This window comes from Gopherus flavomarginatus, chromosome 6 (genome assembly GCF_025201925.1).
Source record: "Gopherus flavomarginatus isolate rGopFla2 chromosome 6, rGopFla2.mat.asm, whole genome shotgun sequence".
In the NCBI taxonomy this organism is placed as follows: domain Eukaryota; kingdom Metazoa; phylum Chordata; order Testudines; family Testudinidae; genus Gopherus; species Gopherus flavomarginatus.
In genome coordinates, this window is record NC_066622.1 from 109,098,844 (window position 1) to 109,118,954 (window position 20,111).

The 20,111-nt window shown below is 41.0% G+C and overlaps 1 protein-coding gene across 1 annotated transcript in view; it reads left to right on the forward strand.

Moving 5' to 3' along the window:
- The window catches only part of CC2D2B (coiled-coil and C2 domain containing 2B), a 118,788-nt gene that overhangs the window by 42,105 nt on the left and 56,572 nt on the right, over positions 1–20,111 (forward strand). The window contains exons 12-19 of the mRNA XM_050959303.1: positions 2,954–3,094; positions 4,708–4,843; positions 5,183–5,304; positions 5,835–6,012; positions 6,794–6,944; positions 15,868–16,015; positions 16,345–16,483; positions 19,001–19,204. Coding sequence (XP_050815260.1) covers positions 2,954–3,094; positions 4,708–4,843; positions 5,183–5,304; positions 5,835–6,012; positions 6,794–6,944; positions 15,868–16,015; positions 16,345–16,483; positions 19,001–19,204 — 1,219 coding nt within the window. The remainder of the gene's footprint in view (positions 1–2,953; positions 3,095–4,707; positions 4,844–5,182; positions 5,305–5,834; positions 6,013–6,793; positions 6,945–15,867; positions 16,016–16,344; positions 16,484–19,000; positions 19,205–20,111) is intronic.

The following is a 20,111-nucleotide window of genomic DNA, read 5'->3' on the forward strand; positions in this document are numbered from 1 at the left end:
TTCTTCATACAGTTCTTGACCTTAACTTGACATGCCCACATTTCCAGTATTTTCTATTTTTCCCATTCCCAGCATCTATCATGACTAATTTAACTTCTTTTCTCACAGAGAGACAGAATTAAAAATACATTATGTGACTTTTCTGCAGTAGCTGATGCACAGTAGCAGTTATAGTGGTGAAAGTCTCATAGCATAGATATTTAATTGTTTTTATTATTTGGTGATAACAGCATGCTCAGCACTGTACAAAACCTAGAGAGTATCAGAGGGGTAGCCGTGTTAGTCTGGATCTGTAAAAGCAGCAAAGAATCCTGTGGCACCTTATAGACTAACAGACGTTTTGGAGCATGAGCTTTCGTGGGTGAATACCCACTTCTTCAGATGCATGTGGTGGAAATTTCCAGGGGCAGGTATATATATGCTAGCAAGCAAGCTAGAGATAATGAGGTCAGTTCAATCAGGGAGGATGAGGCCCTGTTCTAGCAGTTGAGGTGTGAAAACCAAGAGAGGAGAAACTGGTTCTGTAGTTGGCAAGCCATTCACAGTCTTTGTTCAATCCTGAGCTGATGGTGTCAAATTTGCAGATGAACTGAAGCTCAGCAGTTTCTCTTTGAAGTCTGGTCCTGAAGTTTTTTTGCTGCAGAATGGCCACCTTAAGGTCTGCAATAGTGTGGCCAGGGAGGTTGAAGTGCTCTCCTACAAGTTTTTGTATATTGCCATTCCTAATGTCTGATTTGTGTCCATTTATCCTTTTCCGTAGAGACTGTCCAGTCTGGCCGATGTACATAGCAGAGGTGCATTGCTGGCATATGATGGCGTATATTACATTGGTGGATGTGCAGGTAAATGAACCAGTGATGGTGTGGCTGATCTGGTTAGGTTCTGTGATGGTGTCGCTGGTGTAGATATGTGGGCAGAGTTGGCATCGAGGTTTGTTGCATGGATTGGTTCCTGAGCTAGAGTTATTATGGTGCGGTGTGCGGTTACTGGTGAGAATATGTTACAGGTTGGCAGGTTGTCTGTGGGCAAGGACTGGCCTGCCACCCAAGGCCTGTGAAAGTGTGGGATCATTGTTCAGGATGGGTTGTAGATCCTTGATGATGCGTTGGAGGGGTTTTAGCTGGGGGCTGTATGTGATGGCCAGCGGAGTCCTGTTGGTTTCTTTCTTGGGTTTGTCTTGCAGTAGGAGGCTTCTGGGTACACGTCTGGCTCTGTTTATCTGTTTTCTTATTTCCTCGTGCGGGTATTGTAGTTTTGAGAATGCTTGGTAGAGATTTTGTAGGTGTTGGTCTCTGACCTCATTATCTCTAGCTTGCTTGCTAGCATATATATCTGCCCCTGGAAATTTCCACCATATGCATCTGAAGAAGTGGGTATTCACCCACGAAAGCTCATGCTCCAAAATGTCTGTTAGTCTATAAGGTGCCACAGGATTCTTTGCTGCTTTTACAAAACCTAGAGAAATACACAGTCCTTACTCCAAGAATCTTATGTTTTAGACAAACAGACATTTCAAACACAGACCATAAAGTACTGGATGGCTTGTCTTTGGAACTACATTGTGCTGTAGAACAGCCTCTTTCAAGTAACTGGAAAGTGTTCTCTTACTGGAAGCAAGAAAGTTGTATGATATGCAAATTATAATATAAATTTTTTCTTGTTACGGTGAATGTGGAAATTGGATATAACGGAGTTGTTTGATATATTTAACAATATATCATGCTACAGAAATTCTGTGTATATATTAGATATTCTCTTTCCTTATGCAAGTAATCCTACTGAAGTCTGTGGAACTACTTGCATGAGTAAAGGCAACAGGTGTCGTTGTTCAAGGCTTAGCTGTACCTGTGATGCTTCTCTGGGCTAAGTGTACCCACAGAGGTGCGAGGCCTGGTGTCTTCTCTTGGTGGAATTCTACAATTATCCTACTCTTAGAGCAAGCCCAGGACTGTATACCAACTTGGGTATGTCTACGTTGCAATTAGACACCCCTGGCTGGCCTGTGCCGCTGATTCAGGCTCATAGGTGTTTGGGCTCAGGCTCCAGCCTGAGCTCTGGAATCCCCCCACCTTATAGGTCCTAGAGCCTGGGCTCCAGTCTAAGTAACAAGACTCCAGAGGAGTCTTTATTGTTTGCATCTAATAATACAGGAATTTAGTTTCTTTTTAGATTTTTTTTCTACAGTTTGTGTATTGAAAAGATGCTTACATGCCCACCAAATCATGAGAAGCAAAAAGAAGTATGAGCCAAACCTGCAAAGTACTTGGATCCATATCAGAACCACCCCAGAATTTATTGGTTCTAGAGTTTTGGTTTGAGGCCATCTCTAAACAAAAACAGTTGATATTTATACAGAGGTTATTAGGCAGAAAGTAATACCATGACAAAGCAATCTTATTGTTTTAATCTCCTATGGAACATCCAAGATACTAAGCAGGGAAGTCTGACAATTTAACAAATTTCTGTCCGAATATCTACAAACCAGAATCTCAGGTTACCTTTGTTCAGTCCTCACCTCAGTAATTATGGGTCACTGACAGAATTTTAAGGAACAAATGTAGAGAATAAGACGTGGTTTCTTATTTTATTCCCATATTAATTAGTCAACATGCCAGACTTTTTTTTTCAGATTTGTACAGTAAATCTTTTTGTATTTCAGAAAACCTGCATACTGTTCTTGCATATTTTTCTTTCCTTTCCCCCTTAATGCAGGCAAAGGACCAAATTCACATTGCTGTGTGCTGTACCTGAAAAAAATCTGCTAGTGTATGTGCAAAGAATCGATGGAAAATGAATATGCAGATTTTAATAAACTAAGGCTATGCCTTTGGAATAAAGTATTTTAAATATAAGTGTTCTATTTAAAACTTGAAGTTTGGTGGTATAATTATAGACTGTCTGATTTTGTTATCAGAGAATTAGATTATCTTTTTGTTGTATATTTTTATTGCAGAGATACCAAGAAATTGTATGACCTAGAACAGCAAAAAGATATTTCTTTAATACATAGTATGTTAAAAGTCTGGAAACAAATAAAATCTGTACGTAGACAGCAAGAATATATAAGTACACCTGTAAAATTACAGTTTCAAAAGTAAGCTGATATGATATCCTTTCAGAGTGTATCCGAAATGTCTTTAACTCTGTGTAAAGGAGTTAGCCTACATCTGTAGCACATATTACAGAGAGTATATTTTGTATACTGTAAGAACTACAGATAATTTTTCAAACATATATACTTATAAGTATTAACATTGGTGATACTGAAAAGAAAGGAAAAGTTTAGATAAAGTACCAAATTTTTGAATTAGAAGAGCAGTTGAGTAGTGGAATAAGCTATTCAGTCAACTGAGACTCTCTCTGCTTTCTGGGTGCTGGTCTGATCTGTTCCAGACATAAGAGAGTCTCCTCCCAGTCAAGATGTAAAATTAGGAATGGTAAATTCTCAATACAATTTTTCAAAGATACCTTATAAAAATGTAGCTGGATGCAATATCTCAAACACCATCAGGGGAGCTATATATACCATTCCAGTTCTTAGGCTGGAATAGCTGTTGCAGATAGCTGTGTTGGAACCTATTGACTTTCCTGTGTTGGTTTGACATTAAGCTAGTTCTCATGCTGTAATTTGGACGGCACAGAGGCCTCCAAATTCATTATGTGCCTCCATGATACTCTGTTCTGAGCCACATCTGGCATGTGAAGGGGTAGGATGCCTGTGAAGGACAGATATCAGTTGACACTATCCAGTGATTGTGTTTTAGGTCTTCTGGAGGAGCGGGGGAGGTGTCTTTTCCATCCTGCTTTCATTGGGTCAAAGTTGAAAATGATTCTCATAGTGAAGTTGGTAGGCATTTGGAGTGGATGGTTTACCACCTTAGAGAGGGTTGGGTGCATTGGAGATAGTGGGACCTGTTTAGCTAGAACCCAGATTTCTTGGGTTTGAGGGGAGGACTCTAACCCTAGGTTCCGGTTTCCTAGGTAGGAATTCCCACACAGTCTGATTGTACTGGTGTTGTGTTGGGTAGATGGCCCTTCACTCTAGATGCCCTTATCTAGTGCAACTAATACCATATTTTCTGTGTTCTGACACTTTATTAATTGAAATGGACTTTCTATTAGTATATTTAGAAAGCTGCAGTCAATCAAAACTGCATGTATTTCATAACCAGGTTTATATGGAATACAGTTTGGGAAAAGGACATTTATTTGGTGAATGTAGTGTACTTATAGTGTTGTTCTTAGATCCATGTTTTCATAGCTCTCTTATAAATTAGGATTGTGGTTAGTTAAGGTATTGCCTGAAACATTGATTGATTATTCTCTATCAATCCTTATAAATTTCCTATTGTGAATTTTGTAATTCTGTAATTATTTTATGGTAATGAAAATTGATTTTAAGAAGTTCAAATACAAGTATTGAGCATCAGTATCTTGAAAAAAGATTAAGAAAACAAAAAGCATGGGTTTTGCACTTGATGTAGACATCTCCCTTTCCCAAACATTCTAACTAAAGCAAATAATTACAGAAAGTGTTTTTAATTTATAATCCTGTTGATATCTTCCACGAGTTTCAAACTCTGATGTATTGTGAGGTAACACTCTGAAGTATTTGTTCTACATTGGAAGATTATAGTGTGTGATCTAACAACTATAGATAAATTTTTCTAATTATAATATTTAAATGTTTTGTATCCATGTTTGAAGAAGGCTGACCAAGAAAAATAATGAGGATGAATATAAGGTAGGATTAGCACAAGATGCTGAAAAAGGCAGATGGCTGGAAGGAGAAGATAATATTGATAACCCTGACAATATTTCAGAGACCTGGGGAAAACAGAAGGTACTTAAATTACGAGACAGGTTTTAAAATAATCAATATTGTGTGCCTGATCCTTCTCACATTGTAGCTAATGAGAGTTTCGTCATTCACTTTTATGACAGCAGTGTAGTGCTCCTTGATTTGCTAGAGAAAGCAGTTGCTTTAGAATTGTGGAAATCAAGGTGATGCTGTTCATGTCCCAGATCCAGTGAAAATTTAGGCGGAGGTTTTCAAAAGAACCAAAGGAGCTTAATCGTATTTTATAGATATGTTGTTATAGTCAGTTTGAATGTAGGAAATTAATGCTTGTGCTAAAAAAGATATGTTACAAACAGTTAAAATACTGATACTGGTTTCTAGGGATGTTTGGATTCAGTTCCTCCATTGGTGAGTTCAACACAACTTGCAGAGATAAAGGAACCTCTTTTCATACCACATCTCACTTTGACTGCAGAAATAACAGCAGTGTCTAAGTGTCCCATGTAAGTTATAATTATTAAATTGCAACATATTAATTTCTCTGCCAAGGTAGAATAATGATGATATATATGTTTTAATTTCACATATCCTTAGAAATTTGTGTATTATAATTTGAAAGTAAATCGCTTCAAAATAATTCATTTAAATTAAAAATTTAGACTGATTGTTTTTTAAAAAAAGTTAATCTTATATTAAAATAAAATTTAACATATTAATGCCGTCATCTATCAAGGAATTATGCACATGCTTAATCTTATGCAGTGTGAAGTCAATGGGACTGCTCACAGTGTGTAAAGTTGAGCACATGCGTGGGTCTTTTTCACAAATGTAGGCTAAATATCTCATTATGTACTCAATATTAATCTTTGATAGCAAACGTGCATGATTTGTATTCCCTTGAAATTAACCAATATGCTAAGCTTTTGTGTTTTTGTGATGCTACGGTAACTGTTGCACTTTAGTCACCAGTTTGTTACTCTGAGTTTGATTATCTAGAATTAATTAAATCTGTATTATATTTGGTAATTTATAGGTATGAACAGAAGAGAAGAGCCAAAGTTCAGAGGCAACAGTATTTTATTAAAATATTTTACAATGAAAAACAAGTCTCTTGCACTTCAGTAGCTCCCCTACAGCTGGATTTTAGAGTAATGTTTCAGCAAATGTTTAGTATTCAGTTATTACATTGGCCTGAATCTCTTCGATTGGAGGTATAGTAATGTAATTTACTTTTGTGCTTCATTTCTGTATGATGTTTTAGATCTGATCCCCAACTTGCATTGAAATCCATATTGAGGGGTAGCTATAAGTCAGTTAGCCTGATACCAGTCATAGGCAAAATAATGGCAAAGCTGATAGCAGGATTCAGTCACTAAAGAAATGATCTAATGGTCCTTTCTGGCATTAAAAATCTACGACTTTAATGGAAATTGGATTGGCCCCTTAATGTTTGTGTTTTCTGTCATATTATAGTTTCATTATAAAATTAGCATACAAAATACCAAACCAAATTTTCAAAAACAGCTGTCCAAGTTACAATTGCAGAGTATATGTATGCCTTTACAAACAGGCTATTGTTTGACAGGAACATTGGCGCAGTGGTTAGGATGCTAGGGATTGTGAGATTCAGGTTCAGTTCGCTCTGTTGCCATAGACTTACTGTGTGACCTTAGGTACGAGACACTTAGTCTCTCTGTGCCTTAGTTCTTACAAATGGGTATAATAGTACCTCACGAGATGTTAAGAGAATTTTTTTAAAGACTGTGAGGTGCTCAGATACTATGGAAATGGAGACAATATAAGTAGTTAAGAAAGATTTTGCAAACAGAACCACTTTTTCATTACAAGTACATATTCTGTCTGTCTAAAATTATATTAATCCTCCTTTTTGGAGTTTCTTCCCCCTCCCCACAGCTTCTTGCAGAATCTCTTTGCTGGAACTTGTTCTTTTTTGACACATCTTAACTACAGCACAAATTGTTTTATTTTTAGATTTGTGAATCATCTAAAAGGACAAATATGTTGGCTAAAATATATTTACCTATTCCTGACAATACTGTACTGCAAAGCAAAGGTGTATTGGAACAGGCAGAATTTAGCTGTGACCAGCAAGTTAAACCTATAAATGGAGAAGTGGGAAGCAGTAAGTTACTTATATGTGAAAAATATTTGAGCCTGGCTTAATGATCTGTTGGCAGTATAGTGTACTGCGAGACCAAGGTCTTAAGTCTAAATTCTTTGACTGATGCTTGAAGAAAAGTTGATAGTCTCCTCAGGGAGTAGTGTTTGATCTCCTTCCTCCTGACCTCTAAATACTGTGCTAGTATTTAGTATTTTTCAGAGCTATGTCAGAGTGAAAGCATTTTGCATTACTCTAACACTGAGACCTTCCTTTGAAATGCCATTCCTGTAGCTCACTCTGCCATGACACAGACACTTGGTGATTCTTCCTCGTTTGTTCTCATGGGCAAAATGATGACCATTCACCATCCAGGATTTTCCTGCTGTTTGGAGCTTCCTTCTGTGCTTATCCAGTTTGATTAATACCTCACTGAGAGAAACACATAAGAAGTTTGACTTCTTTGAGCAGTGTCCCTATGGTTGCTCCACTTCAGGTGCATGTGCGCCTCTCGAGTCCTTGATCCGAGATTTTCTGTTAGCAGCATCTGTTCAACCTACGCATACATTCTATGAATCCTTGTGCCATTCACCGAGGTGAGATAGGGCTGCCTGGTGAACCATTCTAAATTCCTAATCAACGTCTCAGCCTGAGGCGGAGCCTTAGTATGTCTGCCTTGAGCATGCCTTGTCTATCTCATGTACAGTTTCTTATGGTTGGTTGTTTAGGATTAGCTTAGTGTAGTTAATTGTTAGTAGATATTTTATAGTTAGTTAATTAGATATAAGTAGTGACTTATATCTAATTGATTTAATTGATTGATTTGTTTCCTTTCCCTCCCTTTGGAGACTCTAATTCTCCTGATAGGGCATGCCTGGCTCATCTCTCTTATTGAGAGGCTATGCCTGTTAGTGACACCCATTCCAAGTATATTTGTTTGAGAGTGTCTCACAGCTCCCAGAAGTACAACTTCTGCCTGGCTCTCATATCCAGGGCAAGGAAGAACAGTGTGATTAAACTGAGAACTGAGACTGTTCATGATGGAGTGCTCCCTTTGACATGCTTATGAGTCAGGTCAGGAGTTTCCCAGACCCCCACCCCACCCAGTACATCTGTCTCTGGACAGATCAAATGGCCTTTCAGCCTCAGTGCAGGTTCCTAAGAAAAGGAAGGCTATGGAAACTTCAGAGAAAGCTTTGAAGAAGAGGTTTCAGAGTAGCAGCCGTGTTAGTCTGTATCCGCAAAAAGAACAGGAGTACTTGTGGCACCTTAGAGACTAACAAATTTATTTCAGCATGCACTTTCGTGAGCTACAGCTCACTTCTTCAGATGCACAGAATGGAACCAGAATGGAACCATTCTGTGCATCTGAAGAAGTGAGCTGTAGCTCACGAAAGCTCATGCTGAAATAAATTTGTTAGTCTCTAAGGTGCCACAAGTACTCCTGTTCTCTTTGAAGAAGAGGCACTCGGACACTCTCATCATAAGGAGCTAGTTCTTAAATGGCCCCAGTTCTCTGCTAGATCCACAGTCTTGGAAGCCTCAACCTCTTGGCTCAGTACCGTAAAGGCAAAAGACTCCTCCTGTACTAGTGGGGCTGGAAAGTCCTGGAGAAACACATCTCTGATAGGGTGCTGGTACCATCTACGAGGGACAAGGTGGGCATGAATAAGCACTCCAGACAGTTACCTTCTGGCACAGCCCCACCATCAGTACCTACCCACTCAGCATCCTTGGTACCAGGCAAGCCACAGTGTCGATATATTCCCAGTCAATGATGCAGCCTTCTTCAGCTACCAAGTTGTTCCCAATTCCTACTTAGCACCACAAGAATTAAGGACTTGTTTGTGACGGATGAACCAGAGTTCCCATTGCTCGTGTGTACCCGTGTGTGCTGGGTACTGAGACTCTGATTTCCAGATTACCATTGTTTTCTGGTTCCACGGGACTCTCAATCCTTATTCACTGGTGTCCCCCAGTTGGAGGATACTGAGGAGGATGAAGACTAACTCTGGTTAGTCTTTTCTATTTCTATACATGGTGCTTCTACACATCCCAGGGCTGCTTATCAGTAGCGATTCACTAGACCACCAACACTATTACATAGGGAGGTTGGAATTGGACAGTCCCTTGCCCCATTAAAAACTGAGGGATAGCAGGTGCGTATCGGCCAGAGGGGGGGCACTTTCATGAGTCGGATACCAAATCTATTATATTATGGTATCAGGGGTGAGGATCTTCAGACTGACCCTGATCCATAAAGGCTGCGAAGAGGCAGTAAAACAACTTCGACTGAAGCAGCCACGGAAGCAACAGGCAAGATTTTAACTGTTTTATTGTGTAAAACCAGAAGCAGAGGCTGAAAGAAAGCCACACGCAAAGGCAGTAGCACAACAAAGCCAGTGTCAGAGGCAGAGGCAAAGGAGAATCAGAGGCAGAGGTGTACTGAAAGGACTCTTGAATGTTCTATAGGTAAGAGAGACCTGGGAGAAAAGGCCGTGACTGACAGAGGCAAGAAAAAGAATATGCCCTGACTGAAGGGGTGGCAGAAAAGGACTGAGAGAAGAACCACTGCCCCAATCCTGTCTGAAACGGGAGGTGTATAATGGGCAGGACTAGGTCCCGAGGCCCCCTGCTGGAGGCCTCATAGCCCTGCCTCACCCCACCCCAGAAAAGAACAGAGAAGTCCTCCTGGCAGCCTAGAGTGGGTGCAGAGGAAGCAGCCAACCAGAGGGGCTGCTGGAGCAACCAATCAGGGGCCAGAAGGACCATGTAAAAGGAAGCAGCACAAGCAGAGCAGTCAGTTGTTGCCTGGAGCTTGAAGAGGGAGGACTGGGTGCCTGGCTGGCTGGAAGAACAGCTGGACCAGGGATAGGTCAATGCAGGCAGGCTGAGCCCAGGGACTGAGTCCAGAACCTAGCCAGACGAAGCCAGGATACTGTGAGAGGCCCTGCTGGTCTGGTTGAAGACTGAGCTCAGGCGAGGGATGCCAAAAGGACACCAGCCTACGGTACCAAGATGGGCCCTTGTTGGGCTGTTAAAGAAGGCAGTGCCTCCGGGAAGGAAGCCTTGGTGCTATCTCCCCATATCAGGGCTGTGCCCAAGAACTATAGACTGTATACACTGGAAGGGGGGATAGTGTGTCTGCTGAGTCACTGAAGACCGGCCAAAAGAACCATCGGCTGGGGGTGGGGGCACTCGTGAGAGGCAGGTGCCACACCATCATAAGAGCAGGAAAAGGCAGGCCCCTATCTGACCGGAAAGGGGTTCCTGCAAGAGGAGGATGCCGCCCCATTCAAAACAGAGTGATTGCAGGCATATATCAGCCAGAAAGGGGCGTTCGCAAGAGGCAGGTGCTAATGCCACTACAGCCTCATAGAGGTTATAACATCAAGCTATACCATCCACTTTATGTCCCTCCCTTTCAGCCCTTTCCCTGTCCCTCTTCAGGGACCTCTCTCACGAACTTTTATTGAAACAAGAGGTGGACTCTCTCCTTCAGTTAGGAGCAATAGAGCTAGTCCTGCCTCTTCACAAAGGAAAAGGGTGTTACTCAAAGTATTTCCTTGTGCCAAAGGAGGATGGAGACCAATTTTGGATCTAAAACTATTAAAGAAATTTGTAAAGCCTCCAAAGTTCAAGATGGTGACTCTTGCAGCTATAATTCCTTCACTAGAGGAATAAATTTTGTTTTTGACCCTTGACCTACAAGATGCCTATTTCTATTTAGCGTTAAATACTGTGACAGAGTCAGGCCAGATGGCTACAGGAGAGCGATAGAAGGCAGATATATTAGCCCCAGGTTAAATAGGTCTCCTTTCCCTGGGTAAGGTAATAGGGAAGGGTCCAGAACAATCAGGAACTTTCTGGAAACAATGAAAGCAGACAGGCTGATTAGAACACCTACAGCCAATCAAGAAGCTGCTAGAATCAATTAAGGCAGGCTAATCAGGGCACCTGGGTTTAAAAAGGAGCTCACTTCAGTTTGTGCTGCACGTGTGAGGAGCTGGGAGCAAGAGGCACAAGGAGCTGAGAGTGAGAGAATGTGCTGCTGGAGGACTGAGGAGTACAAGCGTTATCAGACACCAGGAGGAAGGTCCTGTGGTGAGGATAAAGAAGGTGTTTGGAGGAGGCCATGGGGAAGTAGCCCAGGGATTTGTAGATGTCATGCAGCTTTTTCAGGAGGCACTATAGACAGCTGCAATCCACAGAGCCCTGGGCTGGAACCTGGAGTAGAGGGTGGGCCCGAGTTTGCCCCAAAACCTCCCAATTCCTGATCCAACATAGGAAGATCTCTGAGGCTAGCAAAATCTGCCAATAAGCGCAGGGCCCACCAAGGTAGAGGAGGAACTTTGTCACAACACTTATGTTTTGCTGTAGGCCAGAATCATTTTCAACAGTGAATTCTTCCATCCAGCCTTTCTTTGGCCCCAAGGGTATTTTCAAAGGTCCTGGCAATAGTGGCTGCTTACCTCTGATGAAAAGAAATTCTAGTCTTTGTATACGTCAATAACTAGCTACTCAAAAACAATCCTACAATGCAATGCTGTCTTCACTCAGACAGCTCTTTTTTCAGGAATTAGTCTCTAGATAAATGTATAAAAAATCTATATTAACCCCTGTACAGAAAAAACTACTCAGGAATTTTCTTTGATTTATTGGCAGCCAGGGCCTACCTTCCCATGGACAGATTCATAACTTTGTTAGGTCTGGTCAGGATTATGTAGGGAAGTCCTCAAACTACAATAAGGAATTCTTGGGACACATGGCAGCTTGTACCTTTGGGATTGATCATGCAACGCTATCCCTCTGCTACTTCCAAGGCTGGCTCAGAATGTCCTGTTCACCAACCAGAGACACTTTGGACAGGTAGATCAAGGTTTCTGTCTAGGTGAGGAACTCCCTAGCCTGATTAAAAAAATCAACTCACCGGCAGTGCAGCCATTCCTCTAATTCGCCAAGCTCCAACTTTAACTGTGACAATAGATACATCACTTTTGGGAAGGGATGCTCACCTCAATGCCCTCATGACTCAGGGCAGATAGACACCTCTGGAAACCAGTCTCCACATCAACATGCTGGAACTTAGGGCAGTCAGAAATGCCTGCTTTCATTTCCTACCCTTCACTGGGGCAAATAAATTAGGGTCATGACAGAAATGTGGCCTACATATCAACAAACAGGGAGGACAATCTCCCTCCCTGTGCCCCAAAGCTGTGAAACTGTAGAAATGTTTTATAGCCCATCAGATCCAAATTTCATCCATCTACCTCCCAGGTATACAGAACACCACAACCAGGACTACAAATGGAAGCTAGGCTCTCAGATTTTCCGCAGAATATTCCAAAAGTGAGGAGTTCCAGAAGTGGATCTCTTTATCACCTCCAGGAACAAGAAGTGTTCTCTGTTCTGCTTACGAGGCGATCAGGGCCACCACTCTTTGGGAGACACCTTTCTCCTGTCTTGGACAAAAGATTTGTTCTATGACTTTCCTCAAACACTAACACCAACACTTGTGATGAACAAGATCAGACAGGAAAAATCCAGGGTTATCCTTCTCGTACTGACCTGGCTGAGACAAGCTTGGTACCCTTACCTGCTTCAGCTGTGCATCCAACTGCCATTCAAGCTTCCAACCATTACTCATTTCCTCTCCCAGGATGTGGGCTTTGTGCTTCACACCAGTCTAGGGGTTCTCTGTCTCAGGATGTGGTTCCTCAATGGTTTGTGAAGTTATAAAATGGTTTGGTTTTGTTCTGCAGAAATGCAAGAGATACCACTGAACAGCAGAAAGGAGTCAACCCAAATTACTTACCTGCAGAAATGAAAGAGATTCTTCCACTGGTGTTTCCACTGCCATCTTGTGCCTGGATCTGTGTTGCTGTCAGTTATCCTGGATTACCTGTTTGATCTAAAGAAATTGGAGTTATCAGTTAGCTTGATTAAGATTCACTTTGCTGCAATGTCAGCCTTTCATCCTCTAGTAGACAGGTTCTTCATATTTGCTCACCCTGTGTCATCTAGGTTCATTAATGGTATGGGGAATCTTCCCCCATGTTAGGGACTCCACTCTGACTTGGGACCCTAACCTGATACTTAAATACCTCATGAAACCTCCATTTGAACCAATGCCAACCTGCTCTCTGATCCATCGGTGTGCAGCATGAGGATGCATAAGATGCACGTATGGGTCAAATGAACAATGCTAACAGAAAATCTCTGATCAAAGACTCAAGAGGTGCGTGCACCTGAAGTGGAGCACCCATGGGGAAGAGGACACATCTTGAAGAACCACAGTTATTACACAAAATGACTAACCTCTTCTTATGAGGTTGCATCTGGACATCATATGTCTCTCTAGGGAAAGAGAGAAAATAATGTCCATCTCAACTATGTCTTTCTTACATGGGCTTTAAGTATATTTTGGTTTTTCTGTTCACACAGAGAGAAACGTCCACTGTTTCAGTGCAGTGAAGCAGCAGCTGAAGTGATTTCTGGAGTTGTGACTGGAAAAAATACCCTGCTTAACTTCTTTAAATGAGGAGGGAAACTCACCTGTGAAGCCAGAGGCTCTCCTTGAAGTAGCAGCAAAATGAGACAGCTTCTGAGATAGTCTCCGGAGCAGTAAAAGAAAAAACTAGCCCTCCCATCTCACATGCGGGAAAGAGACAGTTCCGGAACTAGCTTCAGTCTCTAAGAGCTTATCTACACGGAGGGAAAACCAGGAGATGAATCTAGAGCTCACTAGCTTGCCACACCCTAACTGATAGTGTGGACCTGCTACCAGGCACTAAAAGTTCTGTAATCACTTTGATGTACTGATGTTTGCAGTACATCAGAGTGTCCTACAGAACTTTTGGTGCACAAGTAGCAGAGTCCACACAGTCGGTTAGTGTGCTGCAAGCTAGTGGGCGGTAGAGTCACATTTTGGTTTGCTGTATGCTAAATTTCTGTGTAAACAAGCCCTGAGGAAGAAATGCCTCAAGACTTCCACAGAGTGAGGATCTCAATGAGCCTTCTTCATGCTATCTTCTCTGACATATAGTATCTGAGTGGACCAGTGTGTGCTTCCTGTTTGCTAAATTTTGCCAGTAGGTTTTAACCTCTCCTCTAAGAAGTTTCCTACAAAGCCTTTTTAAGAATTGCTGGGAGTTTTTTTGTGTTTCCGAAGAGTTATTTGAAATCTGTAAGTCAGTGTGTGAGATACAGGCCCAATGGTGGTTCAGTAACCTGTGAGCAACGCTTGTCAGGCTAGACAGACTCACTATACCTAACACATTGCTGTCATAGCATTTATCTGTACAGAGCATCTTGTAAGATATTGAATGACAGCCAGTGGCATATTAGTCATTAATATCATTATGAATGTGTGTATGTGTGTGTATATATATATATATGTGTGTGTGTGTGTGTGTGTATATATATATATGAGTACTTACCAATATTATGCTTTAAAATCTGTAACCAAACAAAGGGAAAAACAGGTTTTTTTCCAGACAGGAGTGGGGGTAGTTATCTCCTTGGCTCTAATGTAATGAGCATTGTGGAGCTGAATACAGTGGGAGCTGTATTTGTATGTCAACAGGAAAAGGCAGAGGGATGGCAGGATGTGAAATCAGCATGGGGAAGACACCAGAGACAAGAGCCATGGGCTGGGATGGTGGTGGGGAGAGGGTTCTCTTGTCTTTGGGGTCAAAACAGTGAGTTGGGGGGGGGAATATAAGGAAAAGCAAAAAGGACATTTTTGATTCATTTCACTGAAGAACACTCCTGGTGGAGGGGAGGAATTCATCAAAAATTTGGATCTTGATTTGACTGAAAATCAGCAAATTCTGAAAAAGGACTTTGAGGGTGAGAAAACTATTTTAGCCGAAGGATTGTAGTTTGCTAAAGTTATGTTTAGTCTCTTAGAAATGTGTTATACCTTTGTTTCAGTTGTAACCATATCTGTTTCTACTACCCTTACCTAGTATCACTTGAATATCTATCTTTGTTAATAACTTCTCTTTGTTTTATCGTAAGTAGATCTCAGTGCTGTAATATTAAGCGAAGTGTGAATTCTTGGTTGAATCAAATAAGTTGGAGTGTACACTGTCTCTTTGGAGACAGTGGACTTGTTAATTATGGAGAGTGCCCAGTGACTGGTGCTGGGGAATGCTCTTAAAGGGGGCTCACGGACTTGTGTGCTCCAAGTGTTAACTTCAAAGCAAAGAAGGGACTGGCAGTATCCTGAGAAGTTTGACTGGGATGGCCAACAGACTGGGGTGACAGGAATCTGTGACTCCGTTTAGCACCAACAAATCTCTCTCTTGCTGAGGCAGGGGGTGGTAACAAGGTAAACCACAGTCCTGAACACACCGAGAAAGTGTAACACAATGGTTTTGCCATTTTCATATCACGTTTTTGTGACTGGCCTAGTGAGCCATGGTTCTGAGGAAGGAGATATCCTCTGACTGAGAATCTGGATGCCAAGTCCAAGAACCAATAAAGAAGGTCTCAAAAGGATTGGGAATAGACATGTTTTTTCCCTCCCAGTCAATTCCTCACTCCAGCAGATCACAAACTGCCTATTGATGCCTGTCAGAAATTTTTGCTAGATCTGCTAAGGAACTGTATGTGTTCCCAAAGATCTGGGGGATGAATGGCTCTCCTCCTTTAGGCCCCAGATGAAGAAAGCATCCTGATTCAGGAAAGCACTTAAGTACGTGCTTATAGCCTAAAGAAGTCTTGGGATGTGGGTGTGAAAGACTAGTCACTGGGGTGTGTAAGATGTATAAATTAAGATGAGTAGACCTTTAACAACAAATGGCAGGGTTGAAGGATCAGTGTACTTGGGTTCATTTTTCTGAAGATCTCAGCTTCCAAAAGCTTGGGAAAAGCTGAACTAGATAGAACTTTACATTTAATTATACTGATTTATTTTCTTCCAACAACTTTTAATTTACAGATGTACCTTTTCTTCTGGATGAAAATGAAACTGAAGAGGTGTGTCTTTTGACATCAGGAAAACTAACGTATTCCTTATCCTGGGCAGTCAATGAGGAAGGAATTCCGTTAGCCCCTGTATCTCAGAAAATAATCTCTGCTCGTTACAGGTAATAACTCTTATATTGCTGTAAGATTGTCACAGGTTTCACTAAATAGTATCTCATGTTTAATACTATGGGAAAAGTTATGCTACATTATCATTTGCTTTATGGCAAGGTGTTCTGTATAATGCTAATTTACTGTAAACCACAGTTAACCTATTTTCTGCAGATTTCTTAGGTGTTTCCATCTTTATTTTTCTTGTAGTCATGACTTAGAATAAGACTGAACCTGATGATGTCTGTGAGAATTGGAAATGTTTGCTAGACCATTATGTGCATAGTATATAGGAGCTAATGTATCACAAAATAAGTGAAAGACTTGCATTCCTTTTTAGTGCGCCAAGAAACATAAATGCAGAAATAGCTGCTGGACTCCTGTGGTTCACTGACAGACAGAAACTTACCGAATGGGCCAAAGAAGTCAAGATTGATCCTAATGACCCTGAGTATTCAGATTTGATGGAATTCATTATGGTAATGTTTAGCAGAGTTCAGTATTAGGAACTTGTAATTATTATTTATAATTGATTCTAGAAGAAACTATGTGCTGAGTCTAACATGACAGGAGTTAGGGAATTTCTAGATATTGACTACTAAAGCATTTTTCACAGGAGATCTTTGGCTCCAAGGTTATAAACAATATGGGCCTGAACCGTGAGACTACTTCTGTTCAAGATTTCTGGAGATGCCAAAAGAAGTGGGAGTAAAGCTGAATAATTTATGTATATACTTGAAGCAACAAGATGAAATTGTTGCTCCCTGATTATAAGTGAGCCTATTTTTATTTTAGACTCTACTTGAATCAGATTCTACTTGCACAAGTACAGACAGATATCATCTTCCTTTCCAAATGCGAACGGATGGACATCATACCAAATGGACTGAAGGTGAAAAATCCATTGCTATCTACATACTACACAGACCACAATGAGAGATTATGCCATACTCTATCAAAGAAACTGAGGAACCACCTGAGCAGCATCCTATACAGCAAACAGGAAAACATCAAAAAAGAGCTCTCCAACCTGGAGCCTCTCATAAATAACCAAACTTCCATACAAACGGACTTCACTAAAATAAGACAGGAGATCTACATTACACACTTCACCTATCTGCAAAGAAAAAAGGACTGTAAGCTGTCTAAAATCCTACCTGCCACATGGAGCCACAACAGTGGTACCCCTAACCCACCCAGCAATATTGTCAATCTATCCAACTACGCACTCAGCCTGGCAGAAGAGTCTGTCCTATCTCGGGGACTCTCTTTCTGCCCTGCCACCCCCACAAACATGATACAGTTCTGCGGTGATCTGGAAGCCTACTTTCGCCGTCTCCGACTCAAAGAATACTTTCAGGATAACACTGAACAGCACACTGATATACAGATACCCTCCCCCCAACAGCCCAAGAAGAAGAACTCCACATGGACTCCTCCTGAGAGTCGAAATGACAGTCAGAAATTGTGGAAAAAACATAGAATGCTTCCGCCTATGTGCACAGGCAGAAATTGTGGATAAACAACATCTCTTGGCTCATAATCTAAGTAATGCAGAACGCAATGCCATCCACAGCCTCAGAAACTACCCTGACATTATAATCAAAGTGGCTGATAAAGAAAGTGCTGTTGTCATCATGAACGGGTCTGACTACCAAAAGGAGGCTGCCAGACAACTCTTCAATACCAAATTCTACAGGCCACTACCCTCAGATCCCACTAAGGAATATACTACTCAGGACACTACCTGCACTAACACCGGAACAAATCAACATACCCTTAGAGCCCCGACCAAGGTTATTCTATCTACTACCCAAGATCCACAAACCTGGAAATCCTGGACACCCCATCATCTCAGGCATTAGCAATCTCACTGAAGGACTGTCTGGATATGTGGACTCAGAGCCTACGCCAGCAGCACTCCCACCTATCTCCGTGACACCACTGATTTCCTGAGAAAACTACAATGCATTGGTGACCTTTCAGAAAACACCATCCTAGACACCATGAATATAGAGGCTCTCTACACAAGCATCCCACACACAGATGGAATACAAGCTGTCAAGAACAGTATCCCTTATGATGCCACATCACAACAGTTTGCTGAGCTCTATGACTTTATCCTCAACACAACTATTTCAAATTTGATGACAATATATACCTCCAGACCAGTGGCACCGCTATGGGCACCCGCATGGCCCCACAATATACCAACATTTTTATGGCTGACCTGGAACAACATTTCCTCAGCTCTCGTCCACTCATGCCCCTTCTTTACCTACACTACACTGATGACATCTTCATCATCTGGACCCATCTGGGTTTTTCATAAGACATCTGATCACATGTATTCCTTGGCTAGTGGCATCTGACCAATGTAACATTCCATGGCATCTGCCCATTAAAACTGCTCACATTATACCAAAATAGAGTGATAAAGCTTATTACATTGATTTTCTTCATTTACAAAGGCAATAAGCTAAACTTTACTCTGTTATACCCATGTAACTTCACTGGAATAAGTAGGATTTCACAGGTGAAAGAGAGAGCAGAATTTGGTGAAAGTATTTTAAGAAACATCTTCATTAGAATTTCCTAGGCTAATGGATGTGTACAGAGATAGTTCGGGCTAGTCAGTCATTTGATTTCTGTGACACAGAAAACTAGGTGGATTTTTTAAGAAAAAGAACAAATAAAAATACCATACAAACTCAAATGTCTGTTTCTTCTTAAAGTTAATACCAATACAAAAAATGTGGGCCGTTGTTCACATAATAAAATCTATGCTGAAGAGAAGCCCCAAACAGTAGTATGGTATTGCAGGTCATACTGAGATGTGTTGTTAGAAGTATGGGAAGTTTGCTTAGAACCTGTTGGTTCTTTGCTTGGCTCAAGCCAGTAGTTTCAGTTTATAAAAAAAAAAAATAGCAAAATTTCTTAGTCATCAGCCAAAAAGTTTTAAAATATCTGAACCTTGCTTTTACTTTCTCTAACAGTATGCAAGATCCAAGGAACAAACTGTGTCAAAATATTTTCGTCTTGAACAGCTGCAAGAAGAATTTAACTTTGTTACTGAAGAAGAGATTAAAAAGTGTAAACGTTTCCAGCTGTTGCAGCTTAGGAACTCAGAGCAGTTAGATTTCTGCCATTTTCGGCAAATACCACTGTATGATAGAGAGATACCAGATGCAGTCATTCAGGTATTTGTTTCATGTTATATATGACAATCTGAGTTTAAGATTAATCTTTCATTTTTCACACTAGTTGAATTCAACTTTCCTCTTCCTATTTGATTTCTATATGCAGCAAGGACACGTATAATCTTTTACAGTATCATGATATAATGCTTAAGAGCCAGATTCCAATGTCCTTATTCATGTTGAATAGCACTTCATTATTCAAGTAGTCCTTGTTGAATTCAATGATGTAAAGTGCTAGTCAGAGTAACGTGACCCTGAAATTTTAACACAATAAATTGGACAACACTGTTTTCAGTCTCTAGGAAATAATTGCTTTTTGTGACCTTAACGTAAGCATAGATTCTTCTAGTGCTGCTAAGAAAAAAATGAGAGCAGACATAGACACTTCTTGGGATCCTGTTATATTAGCTAATTCTGAATGCTCCTGATGACATTTTTTTAAATAAAAATATTCAGGGATGTCTTTTGCTTGACCTTTTGTTCCCTCTAGCTCTTTCTGATACCAAGTGAGTTCTAGGCAGTGTTGATAATTCTCCTTTAATACAACTGCCCAGGCTGAGGTGATTTAGGTGGGGTCGGTCCTGCCTTGAGCAGGAGTTTGGACCTCCTGAGTTCTCTTCCAGCCATAATCTTCTATGATTCTATGAACTGCCTGTTTTGTCCTATGGTCCTTCTTTGATCATCAGTATTCTCTCTAGGATTCATGGGTAAGTATGCATAACATAGATAGAATGCAGCATGCAGTAAAGACAGTGGCCACAGAATGGGAACTTTGGAATAGCATTTCCAGTGCTCCCACAAGTATGGTTAATATCAGGAAGTGCTGGCATTGTTTGCTGATGATATTCAGCTGTTTATATCTTTTGACATCTTTAATGACTTCTCCATGTTTAGCCTCTCTGCATGC